The 24727-nt window shown below is 37.1% G+C and overlaps 1 protein-coding gene across 1 annotated transcript in view; it reads left to right on the top strand.

Moving 5' to 3' along the window:
* Znf451 (zinc finger protein 451) overlaps window positions 1-24727 on the top strand; it is a gene marked incomplete in the record, with an annotated part of 83708 nt that overhangs the window by 585 nt on the left and 58396 nt on the right. The window contains 2 exon segments of the mRNA XM_013505835.1: window positions 76-159; window positions 6761-6841. Of these exon segments, the coding sequence (XP_013361289.1) occupies window positions 76-159; window positions 6761-6841 (165 nt within the window).

Genomic DNA, 24727 nt, shown 5'->3' with positions numbered 1-24727 from the left:
GAGCTCGGAGCTGTGCGCGCCCCCGTGGGAGGCCGGCCCCGGCGGCCGGGGCTGAGTGTCTGGCTTCTTTTGCAGGTCGTGGATGCCGTCTCCCCGGCCGGCCCCGAAGCCCCAGCGCCCGCCGCGGAGGAGACAGAAGATGACATCCAGTTCGTGAGTGTGAGTAGCCCTGCGCGCAGAGCGCGGCCCTGTGGCCGGCCCCGCGGCGCCGGGACCCGGACGGGCTCTGGGCGGCCGCCACCGGGGGGACGCTGGGTCCGGACGCCCCACGCCTCCGCTTCCGTGCGCTCCACGCTCGAGACTGGGGTCTGGTTTGAAGCCGGGAGGATGTCTGCCCAGAGATGGCGTGGGGAGCGTCACGCCAGCGGTGGTCATCGTGACACAGGGGAAAGCGGAAGGCCGGAGCGCCGAGCCTCGGTTCCGCGGCTGCACAGCCTGCCAGCTGCACCAGCAGCATCACTGACAGCGTGGCGCGACGTTCGATGCTGCTGCTGCTGCTGCTGCTCCTGGTGCACAGGCCTGCGTCCCCAGGAATGTGCTGTGTTTTTTGAGTTACTCTCTTTGGGACCGTATTTAACATCTGAAAAAAAAAAAAAACAAAAACGACTGTTAACAGGCAGATAATCTTGACCCACCCTAGATGTTCTTAATCAGAAAGTCCAAGGCAGGGCCTAGGCATCTTCATTTTGGAAGAAATACAGGACACAGGGATTTCTGACCACGTTTATAAAGCATTGGCTTTATAAAGCCAGTGTAAGCTTTCATTTTTAGCTGTTACGTTTTCACAATTTTCTGCTTTCAGTCGTGGCTAGCTAGGAGACACTTCTACCTCGTAATGCTCTCCATGGATACTGTGGTTGTAGTATGGTGTTAAAGTTGTATCTTTTTTGAGTGTTCATCGAAAATATATTGATAGAAGCTGTTGGTCAGTTGTATAAAAGTGGTAACTAAACGTTGTACTGTTGTGGTGAATCAGTGTTGCGCAGTGTTTTAATGGGTTTGTTGTGAAGATGGTTCTTATCTTTCTTACCCCTTGCGGGCACATGTTGTACTCTCTCCTTTTCATCTTGAACTTCTAAGGATTTCTGATAAGGAATTGTATCCTGCCTCTTCACTGTGCGCTGCTTTTCAGGGGAATGTGTGCTGAGGATTGATCAGAGAGCTTTGTGCTTGTTAAGCCACGTGTGTTTGATAATAGGATTCCATGGCTTGTTAGGACAACTATTTCAGGTCCTTCTTGAGTCTTGGTATATTTATGAACACTGTATTCACTCTGATGTTTCATGCAAATAGAAATAGGAATAGCAGTCTTCTTTGTGGATCATGACCCTTTGAGTAGTCAATAGGCTTTTGTTCAACTGATGTTTAAAAGTACCTTTAAATTTTATTTAAAGTGTAGAGCATTTAAGTCTTTACATCAAGAATATTTACTCAGTGTATTGTACACTGAACTTGATAGGACCTCTTACAGTTATCCTGTTTTTAGTGAAGGTCTAGTGGCTTGGCAGCTCTAAATGGAAAATAAATTACATATTTTTAAGTGCAGGTACAGTATCAGAAGCAGCCTGTTAAAAATTTTGTTGCCTGGCATAAGAGTGTGCTCTTATAATCCCAGCACTTCAGGAGGCTGAAGAAATTCAAGTCCAGCCTGGGCAACTCAGTGACCTAGACCCTACTTCAGAATAAAAAAGAAAACAAGAAAAGCTGGGGATGTAGCTCAGTGTGCAGGCCTTGGATTCAATCTCCAGACCCCTCCCACAAAAAAAGTGGTACCACTTTTTCGCTGTTTAAGTGGTACCACTTCTTGACAATTACTAATAGCTTAATTGTATTTTAAAACACGATCAGAGGCAGAATCTTTTATTTCCTTGTAACCTGATCCTTTACTTGATTCCTCCAGGTAATCCTTATCCAGTAAAGATGAAAAACATTTCTCTGCTTGAGTTCTGCAGGTACAGAAAGTACATTATGATGTCCCTTTCTTAATTTACTCTGACTTGAATTTTTTAGCTTTTACTAACCTAATTTTCTCATCAATGTGATGATGGCACAGCAGACTTTATGATTTTTAAAATACAGAGCCTGAAACCAAGTGCAGCCTGCTGAAGGAAAGGAATTTTAATAGACATGGCAATGCAACGAGCCATTTCTTTTAAATTTTATTGAAATAGAGAAATGCACAGTTCATAAGTGCATGTGTTTGATCAGCGTTTGCAAAGGCAGTGCCTCTGCATAAACAGTACCTAGATCAAGAAACAACGCTACCTTAACAGCTTTGCACTTAGGTCTGTTGTGTTGTTATCTGCTTAGTAGTATGCTTCTTTATTGAAGTATTTTTTTTCAATCTTTGAAAGGCAGATTTTATACCCGTTTTATTTCCAAAAACCTTCAAGCACCTAGTTGATAGGATTGTGCCTAGTGCCATGTTAGATATAATGTTGCAAAAACTGCCAAGGCAGCCTATCTCATAATACATAGTACAAAAGGTTGAGGTATTAGCCAAAATTACTGGTATTATATGCAATTATTAAAAATGGTATAACCAAGGAAATGAAGACAGTTTCATAAATAACTTGAGTGTATAGGTTGGATATTAATACTTGAGCTGGAGTAGAACAGATTCATAAAAAAATGAGCGGTTTTCACTAGATTCCTTAGACTGTAATTTACCCATTAAACACAAAGAACGTCGAAGTTTATAATGGGAAAGCCACAAGTTAAACATCTTCCCTTGTTAGTTTAAATGGAAAAATATACCTTCCCATAAGTGTCAGTATTTAGTGTGGTGTACAGATAGGAGAAGTAAGTAAATAGTTCTAACACAGTTGTTTTATAGAAAGTACTAGTGCTTTAAAAGGACATCAGAGTGTTCAGTTCTTGAGTAATTGGTTATTTATACGTGTTTCAAATGGCATTTTGAGCAGAATAAAAGAAAAAGCATGAACACAGGAAAGCAGGAGAATGTGGTTCTGGAGGATGTGTTTTTATTTTTGGTTTTGAAGTTGGTGAGAGAAGGATGGCCAGATGCTGCATCCTGCATGCTGGCACAAGGTTGAATTATAAAATAGGCAATTGAGAACCATTTGAAAGTTGTTTTAACTGGGCAGGATTTCTGAATTAAAGTAATGTCTTTAGCTTCTCTATGTGGGGAATAAAACGCGGTTATATGGGGTTTTGAGTTAGATTTTTGCATTTATGCCCAACTCCGTAGTCATTATTTTAGAGCATTCTTTGAAGTAAACCACTTTTTTTTTTTTTTGTAGAACATACTTCAGTGTATTAAAATCTTTTTCCAAATAGGAAATTTGTGCTTTTGCTCTGAGAATTAAGTTTTCTAATCTGAGGAATGACAGCTTTTTATTTTGTTAGGCTTTTAAAATTTTTATTAATTCAGCTGTGTTCCTGAACTTCTGTCATGCTTGTGCAAGCGCCTTGGTGCTAAATTGTATGGCACTGAGACTTGAATCCTTTGATTTTGTTTTTGGTACAATAGAAGATAAGAATGGTGATTGTATTAGGTGGTACGTGGTATAAATTAAAATAAAGTACTCCATAATGGGGGGACCACATGTATTTGTACTTAATAAGAATATAAGAAGTCATTGTAAATGTGTATTTTTTCCTTATTTGTATTGTGAACATTACTTCGTAGATGAATTATCAACTTATTTTTGGTCAGTGTTACGAGATATTTAGAAGGGCAGTAACAGGTAGCCTTTTTCTTTTATTGAAGGAAGATAAAATGTTACCTCAGAAACTTGGATAATAAACATTGATTTGAAAACAAAATTTATGCTTTGAAGTAACACAGAATTACAGTGACCACAAGTTATGTGTTTAGAGAACCAGGTATACCTCACTGTTTTTTTTTTTTTTAACCTCACTCTTTTATCATCTCTTAAATGAGATAAGTAGTAATAATTCTGGATCTTGTTTTGTAAACAGTTGTGGGGATTGGATGAGATGATGTGCAGGAAAAGCTTATCCTGGTGTTTAATGGTATAAGCCTCAATAAAATGTTATTGATTAGTAGTAAAGTAAGTAAAAGGCTGTATGTTTTGATTCCTTAAATTCATTATGGTGGGAATTTTTCTGTATCCACCATGAAAATTAGTTGTCCTTCCTTATTTTTCCATTTAAGTTCATTTGGTGTTTTGGCACCCTCCCCACCCCCCGCCTTTTTTCCTCTTTTTGGTGCTGTGGATCAAACCTAGGGGCCTGGAGCATGCTAGTAACTGTACCACTGAGTTACTAGTGGCACCTTAGTTCACAAACTTAAATCTTTTCACAATTCTGGGCACAAAATGAATTGAAAAAGAACTGAATCAAATTTCCCGATAAGGTCCACATTAAACCTAACCACTGAATTTGATTTAGTTCTCATCCAATTTGGTTAGAGACCAGAATTGCAGAAAGAATTAAATTGGTGAACTGAGGCACCACACTAGATAGTCCCATCTCTCTTTGACAGTCTAGTTCAGTTTCCCATCGATTCTCTCACTTTCTTGCTCATAAATTAGTACTTATTCATTGAATGAGTGAATAAAATTTCTGATGACTTTTTCTCATTTGAGTTTTTGATTTGTGTGTGTGTCTGTGTTTGGGGATTAAATCAAGGCCTCATGCAGGCTGGACAAGTGCTCTACCTATGAGCTATATTTCCAGCCCCTGATTCTTTATTCTTCTGTCTAAATTATTATGAATCGTAAAACTGTGATCTTCTGTAGTTTAGAAGTGGTTCTACATCAGTGTAATGGTTCCCAGAGTCTTGTCTCAGCCCTCTGCAGCTAATTTTTAATTCTGTTTGTGACCATTTTTCCTCATTTTTTTGCCCATTTTAATTTGTATTATAAATTTTATTTACTATTTATGAAAATTCTGCCCCTCTTGTATGTGTTTCTGGTTACATGAGGACTTTCTTGGTTTACTATTTTTGTGATGTTGTAAAATTTTGTAAAGTACATTTCTTTCTTGGAGAGAGCGAACTCGGGTGATTATGTGAATGGTAAAAGCTGTTATAGTTTTATCTCCTGTACTTTATCTGCTCCTTCTTGAGTTCAACACATGACTTTGACAGTATTAATACCAATAGGTGATACAGATCTGTCAATCATACACACAAGAGCATGTTTTCTTTCTCCTTTAGCTTTTTCCTTTCCTCCTCCTCCTTTTGTCATTCATCTTTATATAAGTTTGTAAAAATTTTGATTCCTTTATCGTCTGCTGGTTTTATCTTGGTGTCTGGACTCGAAAGGATAGCCCTGGAGAAACAAGCTGTCTTTGAGACTGAGTGCCTCTTTTAGAGAAAAAGAATCACTAACTAGATCTTAACTGTTTCACCAACAAATGACTTTTCCCATTCTAAGAAATTTTTTCCTCAGGTTCTTTCTCCTCCTGCATACCTTCTGGCTTCTGTCTAACACACAGTACTAGGTTTTTTGAAGAAATAATCTTTACTGATGCTCTTTTTCTACCCCTGCCCCCACCCCCACCCCCAGCTAGGCAAGTGCTCTGCTTGCATTTCTGGCTCTTAATTTTGTACAGAGACGGGCTCTTGCTGAGTTGCCCAGGCTGGCCTTGAACTTGAGATCCTCCTGTCTGTCTCCAGAGTAAATGAGATTGTGGGTGTGTACCACAGACTTGGCTCTCCTTACCTTTTTAAGTTCTCACTACTTTATTCCAGTGTTGCTCGCTTTTACACATGTCCTGTTGCAAACTCCAGTGACATCTTGATTCTCAGCGTTATCGGCCTTATTGAGCTCAATGCTTTGGTTACAATGACGGTTTTTTGTTGAGGCAATGTTATAGTTACAGTTTAGTTCTAGAATTAGTAGTCTTCTGGGGAGGAACTCCTAAATCTTTACTTCCATGTTGTTAATAATTCTAGATTATGGGCCCACATTTCCAGTTGTCAATTAACCCTGTATACTGTGGGTACTTTAGCCATCACTTTCTTGTTTTTACATTGTGAATTTATGCCAATGATATAGTCATCTAAGGTTTAAAACCTAAAAACCTCTTGGACCCCTTGATTTTGTTCTTTCTTTAATACCCAGTTTTTTCTTTCCTGCTTTCCCATATTGTTTGTATGTGCACTACTTCACTGTTCTAACCATTACCACTACTCTGTTATGTGCCGTGCTGATTAGTTGTCGGGCTTTCCCCTACGAGTCTCATTTATTGCTTTCCTCTACCTATAGAGTAAAACCTAGGATTTTCAGCTGGCATTCAAGGCCTGGTATATGAAGAAATAAGTCCGAGTGAATAGGAAGAAAGGTTGGAAGAGACTTTGGATTTGATGTATGTGGGGGAGTGGAAGCTAAGTTGTTGGTCAGAGAGCTCCACACTTTGGGGTTGGATCTTTTTTTCATGTTTCTTTTTTTTCTTCTGGGTCACTTGCTAGGCAGGTGCTCTACCACTGAGCTATACCCCCATCCTGTGATGAGCTTGGATAGTTTCACAGACCCATCCCAGCTGAAAAACATTGAACCATAGTGTCTGTGTCATTTTACAAGTATTTCTGTATTTTCCTTTCCCAGGCAGTTGGCATGGCCCTGGTATCAGTGGGTGTTTGGGCTCTTTTTAGGTCCTGTCATCATTTTTAACTTGCGTGCTTTGAATATTCCTATTTCTTTTGTTCTGTGTTTTTCTTCAACTCATAGGCTTCCTCTTCAGAACCAGTCTGGACTAAAAATTGTTTTAAATGCTAGCTTGGTTTAAATAAACGTTACAACTTTTAAAATTTGCTCAATTCTTTTAGGAAGGACCATTAAGACCTGTTCTTGAATACATTGATCTGGTCAGCAGTGATGATGAAGAGCCTAGCACCTCACATAGTGAGGTAAGTACATTACATTTGATTTACATTTCTCCATTTGTGCCAGTGGAAAGGTTTTTCTAAAGGAAGTTATCAAGTCAATGATGGCTTTGTTTAGGAGCTGTTGTGCTCTAGAAAATGGCCTGTTTTTGTTAGTATGGTCCACAATAGCTAATCCAAGGAGTTTCTTGCCCAGAACATCTACTTTTAATTTTGTTTCTTTAGTTTCAGTGAAGATATAAGAAGATAAAATCACTAGGAAATTCCTGAAGGAGGTACCTGATAAAAGAGAAGTGTAATAAACACTACAAGCGTTTTGACTCCTTTTGCCTTTCTCCTTTCCTGTACTGTCTGGATCCTTCCAAAACCATGTGACCATTGAAAAGTTGTTTTATCTTAGAAGATGTGTGAAGATCCTTTGGGAAATGGAATGTAGGGGAGGGTTAATAGCTGATTATTACTTCGATCTTTGTCCCTTTTACAACCCACCATACCTGGAATTACTAGTCTTAAACTGTGACTTGCTGCTTGTGGGTTAGACCCTTAAGCCAATACTTCCTTATTTCTAGAATGAATCAACTGAATCCTTTGTAGCCATCTTGCTTGTCATTTGTCTTTTCCTTAGCCCCAGTTTTATTAGTGGGCTATTTTCTTGATGGATTAAAGAACTCTTGTTTATGACATAAGGGATTGAGACTTGGACTTGGAGTCAAAATAACTAGGTTTGAGGCCACCTTTACTCTTTATTATTACTGATACTTTGGATAGACTAACCTTTTAACCTTGTGTTTTAGCTTTTTAATTAAATGAGAGTAATAATTATCTCACAGAGTTGTGGTGAAGATGAAGTAAGGTAACAAATAAAAAAGCTCCTCAAAACTACAAACCATAGGGCCAAGGATATAGCTCAGGGCACAGCACCTGCCTGGCAAGTGCAAGGTCCTGAGTTTGATTCCTAGTACCAAAATAAAAACAAACTACAAACCTTAAGGTTAGAGTATTCACCTGGAAAGTTGTTACTCATGGAGAATAAATGACAGGATTTTGAAAGGACTTAAAATAAATCTAATAAAGGGAGATGTAGAATTTTTTTGTTGTTCTCAATGTGACTTTCTTCATTGTTAGCTTCCACTTGTTGACTTACACATGTTGAGTGGGATTTTTTTTTCTTTTATTAATTTTTTTTTTTTGGTTTTTCTCCAGTATTGGGAACCGAACTCACGACCTTGCACTTGCCAGGCAGGCGCTTTGCCACTGAGCTAAATCCCCAGCCCCTATTAATTGTTATTAACGGTGGTCTGACCCCTTATCTTAGCATGGGACCAGGCAGCTGGCCAAAATAACACTACTTAAACTGAGCTTAGTTTTACTATGCTTTTTCATAGATGTAGTCATCCCATATTTATGACCATAGTTGATACAGGGCTTGGGGTAGTGAAGCTTGTGGATGCGACTTTATTACCTCTTTGCTTACCTGTAATGGACTGTGCTTTTCATTTTTATTTGTAATAATTGAAAATTGAATTCTACTGACTGGACATGCATCTCTGCATTTGAAAGTTAACATATTAAAAGCGTATTTTTTTTCTTCCTTGGTTTTCTTGTTCATGTGGATAACCCAGAGAATGCCTGAATCTAAGGTGCCATCCTCTGAGAATCGTCGGTCTAGCTGCAGTGTTCCTCTTCCCATTGGAGACAGCAGCTCCTCCTCTGGGAGCTGTGCCAGCAGTCCACAAAGGATAGTTTCTCAACTTTCCTCTGTTGAGAACCCATTGGAAAACCAGAAAAATGATCATAATAATTCTGATAATAAGACCTCTGAGACAGAGATGCTTAAACCATCACAAAAATATCAGACTTTGCCTTCAACTTCACTTCTAGTCCCCCAGGAATCTTTGGACTCTTCTGAGGTCAAAGAGGATTTACCTGTAGAGTCTTCTACTTCACAACATGGACAGGATGCCATCCTCTATCTCCAGACACAAGTGGCTGAAATGTCCCGAGTGATACGTGACCTGCAGTCCAGGAGCTGTTTTAGGTTTCATCATTCTAGGCCAAGCGAGAATTCTTCAGTTCCTTGGGACTTCTCCACATCTAAGGAAGAAAATTTATCCACAGTTGAAGAAACTGATTGTAAATCTCCATCAGCTGACAACAAGGGGCAGCCGACTGACCCCATGCAATCTAGTTTCACAGGTCTTTTGAAGAGAATGGAACAGAGAGGTGTGATAAAGAGGGTAACATTACAGTCTGAAACAGAGTCATGTGAAGGGAAACCTGATTGTGTAACCTCTAAAAAACGTTTGGTTCCTCCATTGCATCCTCTTTTGAGAATTGCCACCACTGAGGTTTTTAAGGACCCTGCTGATTGTCACCCTTCTTCTTTCATGGGACATAGGGTATATCCTGTGTCCAAGGATACCTCTCCTTTCCAACCAAACCCACCGGCTGAGGGCCCCATTGTAGAAGCATTAGAGCACAGCAAAAGAGGGAGCACAACATCTCCTCTAGATTCTACCTCAAAAGAAATGGAGGTCATGGGTTGTAGGTTCTACCATGCTGCCTCCATTGCAGCCCGAGCTGCTAGCTATATGGCCTATATGACTCAATATCAGCGTAAACTCTGGGAAGACATGGAGGATTTAGTTCATAACCCACAGTTTGATTATGAAAAAGCAAGGTGTATAATATCTGATGGTATGGATGCAGGCCTTTGGCAGCTTTGTACTACTAGGGACATAATGGACTCTGTAGTCAGAGTTATGGCCATGGCAATAGACTATAGAAGGCAGGCCTGGCTCCGACTTACATCTCTCAGTAAGAAAACTCAGGAAAAGATCTTACACTTGCCATTTGATGGTACTTCCCTTTTTGGACAAGATGTAAATGCTGTTGTTACAGAAGAAAACAATGTTAAAGAAAATGACTATAAGGATCACAGTAAATACTACAACCAACATCGATACTTTAATAGTCATGATCAGAAAGCGTATTATCACAACAGAGGATGTTCCAGAGGGGATTGGTACAAACCCCGAAACCACCCTTACAGGTATAGGAAAAAGGGAGACTCTCCAGAACGACATGGATACAAGAATTAACCTCTTCATGTTCAGCAGAATCATCATCTAAGATTCTTTTTCACTTGTTTTACCCTACTCAGATAGGATCAGCTTTATAGGCAGGAGGTCATCGATAAACTGCATGCATGTCTGGAATGATTACAGTGAATGTTTGAATGAAATGTGTAATGAAAAGACTCAAGTTTTATTGGCCAAGTGAGTATTGGACATTTTGCTATAAGGAGGATTGGCAGAGGTTACCCATTATTTCTGGTTGAAAATAAGGCCAGGTGAGGGCACTTAAGACTCCAAATCCTCTTGGATTAAGGGAAAGTATATAGATACATTCCTCAGGAAAATTGTGTTGGTCAACTGAGGGCCAGCAGATTTTGAATCTGGAAACAGTTGACTACTAGATTCTGTTTACTAAGACCAGAGGTCCATTTTTACGTCATCAGTGCTTTGTTCAGAGATCAGCTTGATAGATCTTCATTAAATGACAGCTCTGTTAGTAGTCTGTATGTCAAGATGATCAACTCACCAAGAGTTCAAACTCCTATCAAGCTCTGTGAGACTTTAGAATCAGCTGTGAAGCTCTGTGCCAATTGAAATTCAAACAAATTTTGCCAAATCCAGTTTGCATCCAGCTGGAATGGCTACATGTCACAAGTCTGCTGTGGATACCAGCTGGAAAGACTTTCCTACCTATAACATTATTGTAGAAATTTTTGTAGTAACCGTCTTCAGACTGATGGCTACCATATCATCAGCCTCGTCAAACTACATGTGCGGTAATTCTTTATTGTCATTGGCCCTCTTAGTCTTTGAGCTATCAAGCTCGCATATCAGCAAGTTGAGAAACTGTCATAGAGGTCTCACTGTAATCTGGGCCTTTCACCAAGACAGCCTTCTTAAACCTGTCTTTTCAACAGTTAATTTGTATGAGCTTCATAACGCATCGTACTCTAAATATAAAGATGTGCATAGCAATGCTCTGGAAATAAAAGGTGTTATTTACACTCAGAAGGCATGCAAATCTGAACTCTTTTAAGAGTAAGAATTCAAAACATGGCTGACAGTGTGGTCCTCAGCAAAAATGAAATGAGATGCCATCAGTCTAGCTTTTGTTGAGAAATCCTTAAGATTTAAGCAAAATTGTAGATGTCATGAAGCAAACAAGCCACTCGATTCTGTTTCTGGATATGTAACCATTAAAGATTTTTTTCAAAGGCTGAAATCAAGATTTCAAGTGACATGTTCATGGTTAATTGGTCACTCGATCTTGTCAAACTTGCGATAAGAGATGACTTACATTTTCTACCATACTGGAACTGGCAGCAGATACCTCAGTCACATGTCCCACAGTATCTTCTCTGTATCTCAAGGAAATGGCTACATGGCATACCAGCCCTTAGATCCTTGTCTTTGTGACATGGACCCAGGAATGGAGAAAATGTCAAGGTTGAGGGGGGTCTGATATCAGTTACTATGACTTGCTTGGCAGCCAGAAAAGTTTTTTTGACAGACATATAATTCTGTAATTTTTTCGGTTTGTCAAACGTTTGTCTTTTTTTATCTGTTTGATCAGGTGTTGTAGGTGTACTGTTGGCGGCATGTAGCCCTGTTTTAAGGCTTATGTGATTCTGGGGGTTTTTTTGTCACAGTTCGTGCACAGTAGTGATGACATTTTCTTGATGCCCTTTTAATAGTTTATTAGGAGCTTATTCCTTCTCATAACTATACTCAGCACACTTTTTAAATCTACTTTTCTTCCTCTTTCCATAGAGGTCGAAGACACTGATTATTCCTACTTGGAAGAAGTTACTTTATTGTCAGATAATTTTAGGGTACTGTATTGCTCCTGTCTGTCATATTAGTGAAGCCTGAACTAGTATTGATAAAGATCATTGGGTAAATTTAACCAAGTTGTATCTAAAGTTAATATTTATCTTTTCTATATTTTCCACAAAGGTCTGTGCCAATGCTGTGTAAAAACTGTCTTTGAAACTTACCATTGATTATCTTAAAAAACAAATCACGGGCCTAAGAAATTACACATAGGTTTTTCTAGTTTGCAGTGTATATGGCACCAATGGAGCAGTCTTGTGCCCTTGACATTGGCACTGTTTTCTCCTGTGAAAGGACTCACCACCTGACATCTCACGGGAGAAAGACCTTAGGTTTTATGTGGCTGCACATAAGTGTTACTAAGGCTATTTTGGCTCCATTTACCCCCTTTTCTTCCCTGAATTACATGATGTGTCACAAATTTGGTGATTTTTGAGATACCTATATTTCCTAAAAACTAAGCCAAAATAAATAATACTTAAGGACATGATTCTCTGAAATTGCTTTGGTAGCTCCATGCTTTTAGTCTCCTCTCCCTTTTAAATTGTGGTTAAAAAATCCAATATGTAGCACCTTAATCATTTCAAGTGTATAATTTACTATTAACTACCTCCACTTTGTTGTGTAGCTCTTTCTTAAATATTTTAAAGAAAATATTGTTATTTTCTTTTGATACTTATGTTGCTCAGTAATAAAGTAAAAGAGACATTGCTTAACCATTTAAGCCCAAGCATCTCTAAAAAATTCATTTTTCCTTAAAGAGAAAAAGCATTAGAAACCAACAAATTGGTAACCAGTTAGGTAAATTGGTGAAAGTATTTGACAGTTGAGTGGGGATAGGGACAGAATGCAACAGGGTGGGAATGGTGTTGATCTGTGTATTAGTTTCTTGACTGCAGAAGAAACAATTTCCCGGTGTCCTTAGCCCATTTATCTTTTTTGTAATCTCTGACATACTTGAATGATGATGGTGTTGCAGAACTAGAAGTGGGTACTTGGTCTAGAGAGACAACCCCAGTAGAGTACAGAACTGATGTTTAGTCAGATACACAGTCATTGTGCCTGCTGTGTGCAGAGCCCCTGACAAAATTCTTTATTAGGCTAACCTCTGATTTAAAATACCTCTAGGTTTTTTAGGAGGCCTTGACATAGCTGCAAGTTTAATGATTTAGCATTTTCAAAAAGGATGTGTCTAATGACCTTTTTCTTCAAAATGTTATTTCTTGACTAGGCAGAAAATGTATATGAAGAAAATATGATTTCTTGTAGTTACTATGTATAAAGAAATAATTATCTCCATTGTTATATGAAGTGCCTTTTTAAATTTCATACTTATGTTTAAAATTTACATTGGCGTCTTGCATATATTGCTGGTGGTATTTATGTGAATTTTGTACAGTGTGTTAAGCTTTTAGTTTATTGCCTTCATTATCTATATAATTGCACTATCTAAATGTACTCTCCTGAATGTTATCTTTCTTTATAGCACTGTTGACTCATTTCAGAAAGTGATATACTTGCCTCTCCCTTATTCACAGACTTTTTTTACTTTTAGCGATTGGCCCAGTTTTCTAGACATTAAGGCAGCTTCATATGTTCTAGATTTTCGGACTGAGTCATTTGTCTTATGTTTAACCTTGTTCTTAGCTGTGGTAACAAAATGTGTTTCTTTGGTAAGAAGAAGCAAGGACATCTTAAAAAGCAGTAAATTTGCTGATAGTTTATGTTTATTTATTTATTTATTTATTTATTTTAGACTGAGTGATAGCTTCCATACCAGTATAATTACATTTAAACTTCCTTAAAGCTGTGTGGTAGCTTATCAGTTTAATTATACTTATTTACTTAGCCCACAAATGACATGTTGAGGGGCACATAAGCTTTTTCAGGCTCCTTAGATACTGTTTAGTACTCTGTATTAATAATACGGTAATAGTTTACTGAATTATACCTAAGTGACCTGTTAATGTCCTGTCCTTAAGGGCCTGATTCATCCAGGATAACCTCTCAGGTGTTGTAAACAAGGAGGTTGAGAAAAGAAACTGCAGAATCCTGTGTGTAAAATTGAATACTAACATGAACACAAAATGAAGTGACATACTTACTATTTTTGAAGATATAATTAATTGGGATTCTGATGAAGGTTTGAAAATACAGATTAGATCTTTTTAGAAATAGTTCAAAGATTGCAATAACTGAACTTTTTTTCTTAGTGTGAGGCCTATTTTGCCCCAGTCTTGCACTGTTCAAGTTATCTTATCGTTTGACATTTGCCGTCATACGGTTAGTCCAGTAATTGATTGTCACATCTGTATGCATGTCATTCAGTTGGCCGAATCCATTTGATGTGGTTTTTAGTGGATACACAAACCAGTGGGTTCTTCTTTTTTCACTTAAGAAAATATCAGGTGGAAGTTATCGTAAACTGATGATTATTATTGCATTGAATGCGAATCTTTTTTTTTCAAATATAATGAGTTTGTAAACCATTAAAATTTGTGGAAATTTCCCTCCCTGGATGATGATGATATTGTTTCATTAAATCTTTTTTCTCTTATTAATGGGATGTTCTTGTACTTCTTTGTCTTTTCACTTGTTTGAACTTACTGTAATGAAAACGGTTGTAGTAGTCTCTGGTATGTGTGGTTCCTGTGGAACATGTCTGGAAGTGGTCACATTCCAGTCCTGTCCTTTTGTTAGCCTGGCAGTCATTTTATTCTTGTATTGAGCTTTTCTTCTCCTGTATGTCATACTTCCTAAAAGTATTTCTGATTTAACCTTAATCCCTTTGGGTAGATTATATTTTTTATTCTACCAGTGTATACTGCTGGGATTTTGATGTGGCTTTGTATTTGTATATTTAAGTACCATGTTGTAGGCATTTTTCTAAGAGATTTTGTAGTTTTACCAAATGTCATTTTTATTAAACATAGATAGCCAGTTCATCTCAAAGTGTCCCCTGGTTTTTGACCCTTTATCAGTTTTTAACACCTTCTTGTTTAATGGCAGTATTTTTCTCATTTTATATAATCACATAAATGTATTACTTATTATTATTGTCTATGGTCATATTCATTTGAAGCCCATAACCTGATATATCTGTGGCTTATCTATAACCCTGCTATACCTACTTATCTGCAGCTCTGATACATTCTTACAATTAAGCAGTTTTCCTAGGTCTTAAGGGCTTTATTAGGTAACTGTCTATTTCCAGTAGTTAGATTTTTCTGATGACTTGTCAAGTTCAGAGTGCTCAGATTTCTTTTAGGACTTTTAAACTCTGGTTTTTTTTTTTTTTTTTTTTTGTAGTATTCCTGAGTATATTTCTTGTTATAGTGAAAGAAAATGTTTTATATATGGTGATATTTCAAAATGCTCTACCATAAATACTTCAGGTTTTTTGTTTTTTTGGGTACCAGGAATCAAACTTAGGACCTTGTGCTTGCCAGGCAGGCACTGTGCCACTGAGCTACCTCCCCCATAGGCATTCTTGTATTACAGGTTGTGTTAGTCTTTTTTAGCCCCGTTTTCATATGCAGTATATTTCCTCTTGTGCTTTCAGTTTTCTTTAATTATTGCATTCAGTTTTAAGGACTACAGATAGACTGCTTGTTGACTTCCACTTGTATCTGTGGTGGCTATGTTTCACTTTATTGATTGGGTTTTTTTTTTGTCTTTTTGAGACAGAGTCTTGCTGTACGGTTCAGGCTGGCCTTTGTAGCCCAGGCTAGTCTCAAACTTGCAGTGATCCTCCTGCCTCAGCCTCCCGTGAGAGATTATAGATGTGTGCTACCACAGCCGGCTTACATTGTTTTGTAATGTATTCATGTGTTAAGTAACTAATGTTTTTTAGTCCTTTACATATCGTTTAATAGTGAGGCAGCAATGATGTGGATAATGGAATAAATACATACGTTCAAGTTTTCAATTGTTTGTTTATTTGGGGGGTTTTTGTTTGTTTATATAGGTATTTATTTTGTGTGTGTATGTGTTTGAGACAGGATCTTGCTGTATAGTTCAGGCTGGACTTGAACTCACTTTGTAGCCCAGGCTGGCATCAAACTTGGAGCAATCCTCCAGCGTTAGCCTCCTGAATGCTGGGATTACGAGTGAGCACCACCATACCTGGCTGTCCAATTCCTTTAAAAAAAAAGCAAACCATAAGTACCATTTAACTACATGGTGTTTCCTCCTAGTAGGTGTGTGACCTATTCCTTTCTGCCTTGAGTAGGATATAGTTAATATGTAAGGAATAGCATGTAGATTTTTAGCACAAAATTGCTTGTGTGTTGATATTTCTGTAATGGCTTATAAGAGCTCCCATATATTCTGAAATGTGTTGGAACCACCTTAATAGCCATTTGTCTGTTACCTTCTGTGGGAAGGAAGTAGAAGATAGAGGCTCTTCATTGATAGAGTGTGTGTATTAGGCTCTCTTGACATAGAAATTCACAGTTACTTTGCAGATATGGAAGTAAGCAGCTTGCTTCAGTGTTACTGAGAATTAATAGACCTCAGACTTCCAGTTCAGCGTTGTACCGGGCTTCTTCCACGTGTTTTAAAGGCCCTGCTCATATCTTTACCTCTGTGACCAACAAATTTCAAGTGCAGTAAATCTTTCAGTTGCCTAGATTTTGCTCTCAAGTAACTCCTGGTTATTTCACACATCAGATCAGAAACACTGTCCTCCTAATTCTCCTATTGAGGTTTCATTGTGCTAGACTAAGATGATTCTTAACAGTCGCTGGTTTCTGTTTCGTGGAGTGCTTAGTTGTATTCTGTTCATTTTCAGCCGATTTATTTTAGTCATAATTTTTGTTATTTTCATTGGTGTCTACCTTTTTAATGTGCTACACTCATTTTCAGATATACACTGATTTCTTTAAACTGGCAACTTGAAGATTGTAGCTTAGTAAAAGGAAAATGGAATGGTTTAAAGCACTTGATACTTGAATTCCAAAGGCTTGGCCTTGGTATTAACAAGTCCTTTATTCTCTGAGCTTATTTTCTTCTCAAATGAGGTAATACTTTGCAAGTTCTTTAAAAAATGCTAAAGCCCAAAGTAGATTCCATTTTTTTAGTAACTGTGCTGCTGTGGGATAATATTTGGGTATAGATGGATACATGCTTTTTTTTTAAGACTTATAGTACAAACCTAACGGTGGCCGAAATCCTTGAAAAACATATTTAAAATAAAATCGGCTCTTTTCTCAAGTACAAACTAAGTAGTAAGAAAAAGAATATGGAATGAGTTAGGTGTTATGGGTATGTTTGTATGATTTTTGATGGATGGAATTTTTTTATTTTGTATTTATGTTGAAAGTAGTCATTTTTTCAGTTTTCAAGTATCTTTGTCAGTACCTGCTATGTACAGGCAGGTATTAAGGAAGGTCTAGGAACACTGAGAGTAAGAGACAATATATTAAGAGGAACAAATAGCAGTACAGTGTAATTGCTGTGTTTCAAGGAATGCCTGTGGTGATGTTGGAACAAAGAGGGTTGTCAAGAGGTGTTGGGAAAGCTTTTCCTGCTTACCAAGTGCTCGAGCTGATTTTGGAGTTGTCTGTTGAGGCAACAAGAGCCAGGCAGTGAGGTGGAGGAGTTAGTGTATGCTAAGGGGAAGCATGAGATTTGTCTTAAGTTTCAAAATTACAGGGAGTAGCTTTAGGGGGGCAGAAATTAGAGATATTAAGCTGAATATGAACATGGATAAGTTACCCATGTAGATACATTGGTACCTGTATAGCTATTACTTGTAAGATTGTAGAAGTAGTCTAGAAAATGATTTGTACCATAGTCCACAGACATGTAGAACAATTTACTTTCTTTTTTTAAAATCTGACCTGATCCCAACGAATGGTCTCAATGGTGTACCCCTGGCCGCAGGGTAGCTTACTTAAGCAATGAGAGCAAACTGAGGCTGGTACAGAACAACTTGGAATATAATCCATATAATAGTACTTAGGTGGAGTGCGATGTTCAGTTCTGGATATATAGTTGTATGTTTCCAGGTCACCTGACAGTACGGTGGTGCTTCAGTTTATGAACTTAATTGATTCCACAATTCTGGAAAAGATGGCCATGTTTATTTTTGTGTGGGAAAGGTGGCCACTGTCATGTTTGTCCCTGGATACAGACTTTGCCAGCAGAAACAAAATTTTGCCAAACACTTCCGTTTGTGAAGCAAATTGTTTGCAGGTAGAAGTGTTCCTATGCTGAGGCACAGTACCACTGCCCTCCCTCAGTATAGTTAAACGTGGCTAATTTCCCTTTGGGTTGATTTATGGATAATTTCTGGGGGCACTTAAGAAAAGTAAAGATAACAGAATATTCTGCATTGACATTTTGAAGTAACATGAACCTTGTGCCTGTGGTATGTCCAGCAGCCTCCAAACACATTTCATCAACTTTGTTTTTTTGCTTGTTTCTCTCTTTGTTATTATTTCCACTTTGACAATTTCTGTGTATTACTGTTTTCCTCTCCTTTCCTTCTCTTACCTACCAGAGGCAGACAAGTGGGACTCGGGGTTTAAAAGTAACTCCCCTTTATCATAACTTCATACTCAGAGGCATGTAAAATTCTCTTAAGATGCAGATTTGTAGAACTTTTTAGTGTCCTGTACTAATAACAGTATCAAAGTCATTTTCCTGAGAAGATTTTTTACAGAAAAGATACGGGCAGTTTACTCAAGAATACTGGAAAACTCTTACTTGCTAAGTTTGGTGGTACTGGCCTTCTTCACTATAAGTACTTTATAGAATGGGGTATATCTCTATGTAATGCTCTTAACTTTGTTCATATAAAGCAAATGTTTTGTGTACTTCATAAATATTGAACGGGTGGGAAGGAGATTGCTTTGTAAAAGGAAGGTTTCAAAATTTTGCTGCTGGAGGAGGTAAATAAATATTATGTTGCTTTGCTGTGTTTATCTCTTCTGCTTTATCTGTATTTGACTATAAAAATTCTTGAGAAAAATTGTTGCTTTTCAGATGTTATTTAGAGAATGGAAGCTATCAGCAAACAACTTGGGAGTGCAAATTTCAGACCAACCTAGTGACAGAAGCTTTAGATAGGGCACAATAAACAGGCTTTGAAATTGAATAATGTGTTTATTTCAAGAATTGTTTTCAAACCAAGTGCGTCAGTCCCGGTGAAGATTGACCAAGTTAGTTCTTACACTGTTTGTGGTTGGTTGTTCCTTTGGGATTCTTTTGAACTCAGGGTCCCTTATGCAGAAGGCGCATGTGATGGAGGAGATGGACCTCTTTAATCACTGCTAGATGACATTCACAGTATTGAAACAACCGTAAGTGAGCCTCTGCCTTGGGTTGTTGTCTGTGTGTTTCTCTCTTTATTCAACCTACGAATTTCATTTTTTCCTTACTACTGGATTCTTCCCTATCCAGAACGAAATTTTGGTGGCTCAGATAAAGATCTGGGTTTTCACTTAGATATTTCTGCAGAATATTTCCCTCTGTAGTAGAGGGAAAAGAATTATTCCATTTCACAGAGCAGTCTAATGGCTATGTTCAAATTTCCATTAATTGCATAGCAAATGCAAACCTAGTATTTTTTGTTACTCAAGTTAAATGCTTTTCAACAGCCATGAGTAATAATGATTTAAAAATATAAATCAGTTTTCATCATCAAAAAACCACCAAATATCACAGTAAATATAATCATATGTACAATATATACTAAAAATAATTAAAAGCCACCAAGTAATACAGTGCCATGGACCATCATGGGAATCCTTGCTTTGTGATACTGTGTTTCTACAGACTGCTTTGCAAAAGCAAAATCAGTCCCTTAACTCTGGATTTCCTTTGAGTTGAATTTGGCATATAATTCTAAAAAACAGATTTGGCCAGTTACGGCAGTAAGAAAGAATTTAAAGGCTCAACTTATGGATAAGCCACTATATAAATAAAGTAAAAAGTTTGCCTATATTTAATAATTGAGAATATGAATATATATATGACCTTTTAGAAGTTTAAAAATATGCTTAAACCCAAATACTTTTAATAATTTAATATTTAAAACACAAAATTAGTACATGGGCTTTGGGATTTTTGAAGAAGCACATATGAGGTGGGTGTGGTGGCACACGCCTGTAGTCCTAGCTGCCTGGAAAGCTAGAGCCAGCAGGATCTCATGAGCCCAGGAGTTTGAAACTGGGCTACATAGAGACCTTCTCTCAAAAAAAGTATACTAAAGAGGCATATATATAAGTAAAGAAAAATAAACATTTGAGCTAAATATGTGTATGCTTTAAAGTGATAGTGGTATTGGCCTCCTACCTGTGAAAATACTTTCCCAATAGTTACTAAGGCTGCTGAGCTTTGAATGACTTGTTTGAGACTAGGTCTCTAGTGTTGTCCAGGCTGGTTCTGAATTGGTGCGGTCAAGTTATACCATGTCAGCATCCTGAGTACCTGGGACTGTGGCATGTATCACCACACCGACCTTAATTCTTTGGAAAAAATATAACCCAGCCCTTAAACATCTGGGAACAAAAATTTGATAAAACGTTAAATTTGCCCCCGTAGATTATGGTCCTTCTAGAGAAAACATTTCTATGTATAATCATTTCAATATATCGTCATTTCTATATATAATCATCTAGACATTAAAGATATTTTACAAGACATAAAATTTGTGATTTAAATTAAATTCATTACATTCCTAAACAAAAGATTGAAACACATCTTCAACACATTTTGTCTTTATCCAGTCTTATTAACACATTCGGCTTTATCCTTTCCAGATTTTGCTTTACCCATTCTCGTTCATTAGTAATTAAAAATTTTGTTAACAATTTCTTTGCACATACTGATAGTAAAAATAAATTAGAAAACAGATACAAAAATGTCTCCAGACAGAAATAATCACTATTAGTTACTATTAACATTTCTTACAGCTTTCTAGATTTTACATACATGAGGGACAATTTTTACGTCATAAATGATAGAGAAGAAAGACATTGGAATGTAAGTTTAACATTCACATCATTTTGTTTTGTGTTCTCATTGATTTGCCCATTTATTTTACATATTTCATTTTACAGTATATACAGAAGATCACGGTTTCACAGTTACACATTTTAAAATTTCCTAGTCATTGTTTGTTAAATTTGCTAATTAAATGAAAACATTAATTGAAAAAAATTTTTTGAGACAGAGTCTTGCTTTGAAGTTCAGGCTGGCCTCAAAAACTCAAAGTGATCCTCCTGCCTCGGCATCCTTAGGACTAGATTTCAGGTGTTTGCCACCGTTCCCCAGCTATTGGTTCTGATGAAAATTTTGTCAAAATAGGAAACCCTTATTGCTTATAACTATGATTTCTTATGATCAAGATTGAAGTTGATGGTCTGAACTGGTTTCTAGTGAAGTAGTTAATGGTCCGCAGCAAAAAGAGGAAAGGACGGTGTGGCTAGTTTGTCACAGAAGTAAATTTGTTCAGTTCGGGAGACTACTAAGGGAAACTTAAGAGTATTGCCTAGTGTCAGATTGTTTGGTTCTTATGAAATTATATTGATAATTGATACTAGTTTTTTCTAATGTCTTCACTTGACAAAAGGAAGCAGTCTTCTTTTTTTTAAACCTTGTTAAATTGACCTACAGCTCCTGCTGCTACCCCATTGTAGATGTCATAAGAAGTCAGTCTTCCTTTCCTGTCCAAGTTATACTGTTTCTAGATTTGAAATTTTTCTGTGTCTGTACCAGGTTGCATTAAAAGAGGAACACTTCTCTTTATCTTTTAAATGTTTTTAAAGAAAAAACGATACAAAATTTCAAAACAAGATAGAGTAGCAATGGTTAATACATTGCACATTGTTATCTTCAAACTGGTTGCTCAGATTACAAGGTATAGGTTTGAAAAATTGATCTAACAGTATAAACACAAACCTTTCTTTTCAATGAAAAAACAGAATTAGTATAACTATCTTAATTATCTTGTGTGTCTGTACATATGTATATTATTTATTTATTTTTCTTTTTTTTTCTCCTTTCCCCCATCCCCATTTGTCTTTCCTTTTGAAGAGTTTCTTTCCATTTCCCAATATCTATTGTACGTTTTGGGTCTTATTTACTCTTTCAGTTTCTTACATTCAAGAGACAATATGATGTTTACACATGTGAATCTGTTTTATTTTACTTACAAATATGGTCTAAAGTTACATTCATTTACCTATAGTCTCAGGTTTACCTTCTGTATAGCTGAGTAGTACTCCATTGTATAAAAAGATCACATCTTTTTTTATCCATTTCAAGGTTGACAGGCATTTGTGTTATTTCCAAGATTTAGCTATAACAAATTGTGCTGCTATAAACATGGGTGTGCATATATTGCTGTGGTATGATGTTTTCATTATTCTGGGAAAATACCCAAAAGAGGAATAGCTCGATCGAACAGGACTCTCATTCTAGTTTTGTGAGGAATCTCCACACTGATTTCCACAGTGGTTGTACCAGTCTGCACTCCCACCAACAGTGGAGAAGGGTTCCTTTTGCCCCACAACCCCTTGAGCATTTTATTGGTGGTTTTTTTGATAATAGCCATTCTTTTCAAGGAGAGATGGAATGCCAGTGTTGTTTTAATTTGCATCTTGCAAGTGATCAATGATGTTGAACATTTTTTCATGCATTTCTTTGCTATTTGTATTTCTTCATCTGAGAAGTGTGTATTCATCTCAGAGGTCCATTTATGAATTGGGTTTTTGAATTTGGGGGTCTGATTTTTTCAATTCCTTCTATGTTCTAGGTAGAAGTCCTTTGTTTGAGGGGCAATAAGCTAAAAAATTTTTCCACTCAGTGGGTTGTCTTTTCACTTTGTGATTTCTTTTGATGTGCAAAAGCTTTTTGATGTGATTCCAGTTGTTAATTCATTGAAGTATTTCCCATGCAGCTTGGGTTTTGTTCATGAAGTTTCTGCCTGCCCTTATGTCTTCAAGATTTCTACCTATTTTTTCTTCCAGTAGATTCAGTGTTTCTGTTTTAATATTTAGATCTTTGATCCATTTTGACTTGAGTTTGGTGCATGGTGATAGACATGGGTCTAATTTTAGTCTTCAGCATGTGGAAAGCCAGTTTTTCCTGCACCATTTCTTAAAAAGGCTATCTTTCTTTCAGTGAACGTTTGGCCCCTTTGTCAAAGATAAGGTGACTGAGTGTGTTTCTAGTTGTGTCTGCATCTTCTAATCTGTTCCACTGATTCCTAGGTCTGTTTTTTTGCCAGTACCGTGCTGATTTTATCACAGTAGCTTTGCATTATAATTCAAGTCAGGGATTGTGATGCCTCTTGCCTTGCCTTTCTTGCCCAGAATTGTTTTTGCTTTTCTAGATCTCTTCTAGTTCCAAATGAATTTTAGGATTGTTTTCTCTACATCTGTAAGGTATGCTAATGGTATTTTGATTAGGATTGTATTAAATCTGTATAATAATTTTGGGAGTGTGGCCCTTTTCACTGTGTTTACTATCCATTAGCAAGGGATATCTTTCCATTTTCTGATATCCTTTTCAATTTCCTTTTTCAGAGTACTATAATTTTCAGTGTATAGATCTTTTACTTCGTTTGTTATGTTGATGCTTTGAGTTTTGAATGTTGACATTGTATCCAGCTAAGCTACTGATTTTGGTCATTAAATCTAGAAGTCTTTTGGTGGAGTTTTTGGGTTCTTCTACATAGAGTATCGTGTTATCCACAAATAGTGCTAATTTCACTTTTTCCTTTCCTATTGTTATTCTTTTTATTTCTTTGCCTTGTGTAATTGCTCTGGCTAATGTTTCCAGAACTATATTAAATAGGAGGGGTGATAGTGAACATCTTGTCTTATTCCTGATTTTAGATGGAAAGCTTTCAGTTTTTGTCCATTTAGTATGATGTTGGCTGTTGTTTGTCGTAGATGGTCTTGATCAGATTGAGGTAAAGACCATGTATTCCAATTTTCAGTAGGATTTTTATCATGAATGAGTGTTGGACTTTGTCACAAGCTTTTTGTGTATCTATTGAAATGGTCATGTGGTTTTTGTCTTTGGCTCCATTGATATGGTATATTACATGTATTGATTTGCATATGTTGAACCATCCCTGCATCCCTGGGATGAATCCCACTTGGTCATGGTGTATAATTTTCTTGATGATTTGCTGCATTCTATTTGCTAGTATCTTATTGACAATTTTTGCATCCATGTTCATTAGGGAGATTGGCCTATAATTCTCTGTTTTGGTTGGGTCTTTCTGTGTTTCTGTTATCAGGGTAATAGTTGCCTCCATGAATGAGTTAGGGAGTATTGCTTCCTTTTCAGTTTGATTAAGGAGTTTGAGGAGTATTGGTGTTAAATCTTCTCTAAATTTCTTGTAGAATTTAGCCGTGTATCCATCAGGACCTGGGCTTTTCTTTGTTGGTAAGCTTTTAGTTACATTTTCAGTTTCATTGACTGATACTGGGTTATTCAGACTTTTTATATCTTCTTGATTAAACTTTGGTAACACATACGTATCTAGGAATCTGTCCATTTCTTCTGTATTTTCTGATGAGAGTAAAGATTTTTGAAATAGGTATCAATGGTCTTCTGAATTTCCACAGGATCTATAGTGATTTCACCCTTTTCATTTCTCAGTGCATGAATTTGAATCTTTCTTTCCATTTTTTGACAAGGTTGGCTAAGGGTTTATCAATTTTATTTATTTTTTCCAAGATCCAACTCTTCGATTCATTAGTTTTTTTCTTTTTTTTTTGTTTTTTTTCCAGTACCAGGAATCAAACTCACAACCTTGTGCTTGCCAGGCAGGTGCTGTGCCGCTGAGCTAAATCCCCAGCCCCTGATTCATTAATTCTATGTATTGTTTTCTTAGTCTCCATTCCATTAATTTCTGCTCTGATCTTTATAAATTCCTTCCTTGTATGAGCTTTGGGCTTGCCTTACTCTTCTTTTTCTAGAAGCCTGATGTACAACATTAGGTTGTTTATTTGTGCTCATTCTGCTTTCCTGATTT

This window comes from Chinchilla lanigera, unplaced genomic scaffold (genome assembly GCF_000276665.1).
Source record: "Chinchilla lanigera isolate Chin_1 unplaced genomic scaffold, ChiLan1.0 scaffold00101, whole genome shotgun sequence".
Lineage (NCBI taxonomy): Eukaryota > Metazoa > Chordata > Mammalia > Rodentia > Chinchillidae > Chinchilla > Chinchilla lanigera.
Note: the sequence above shows the minus strand (reverse complement) of the source record. Positions and strands in the feature narration are given on the sequence as shown.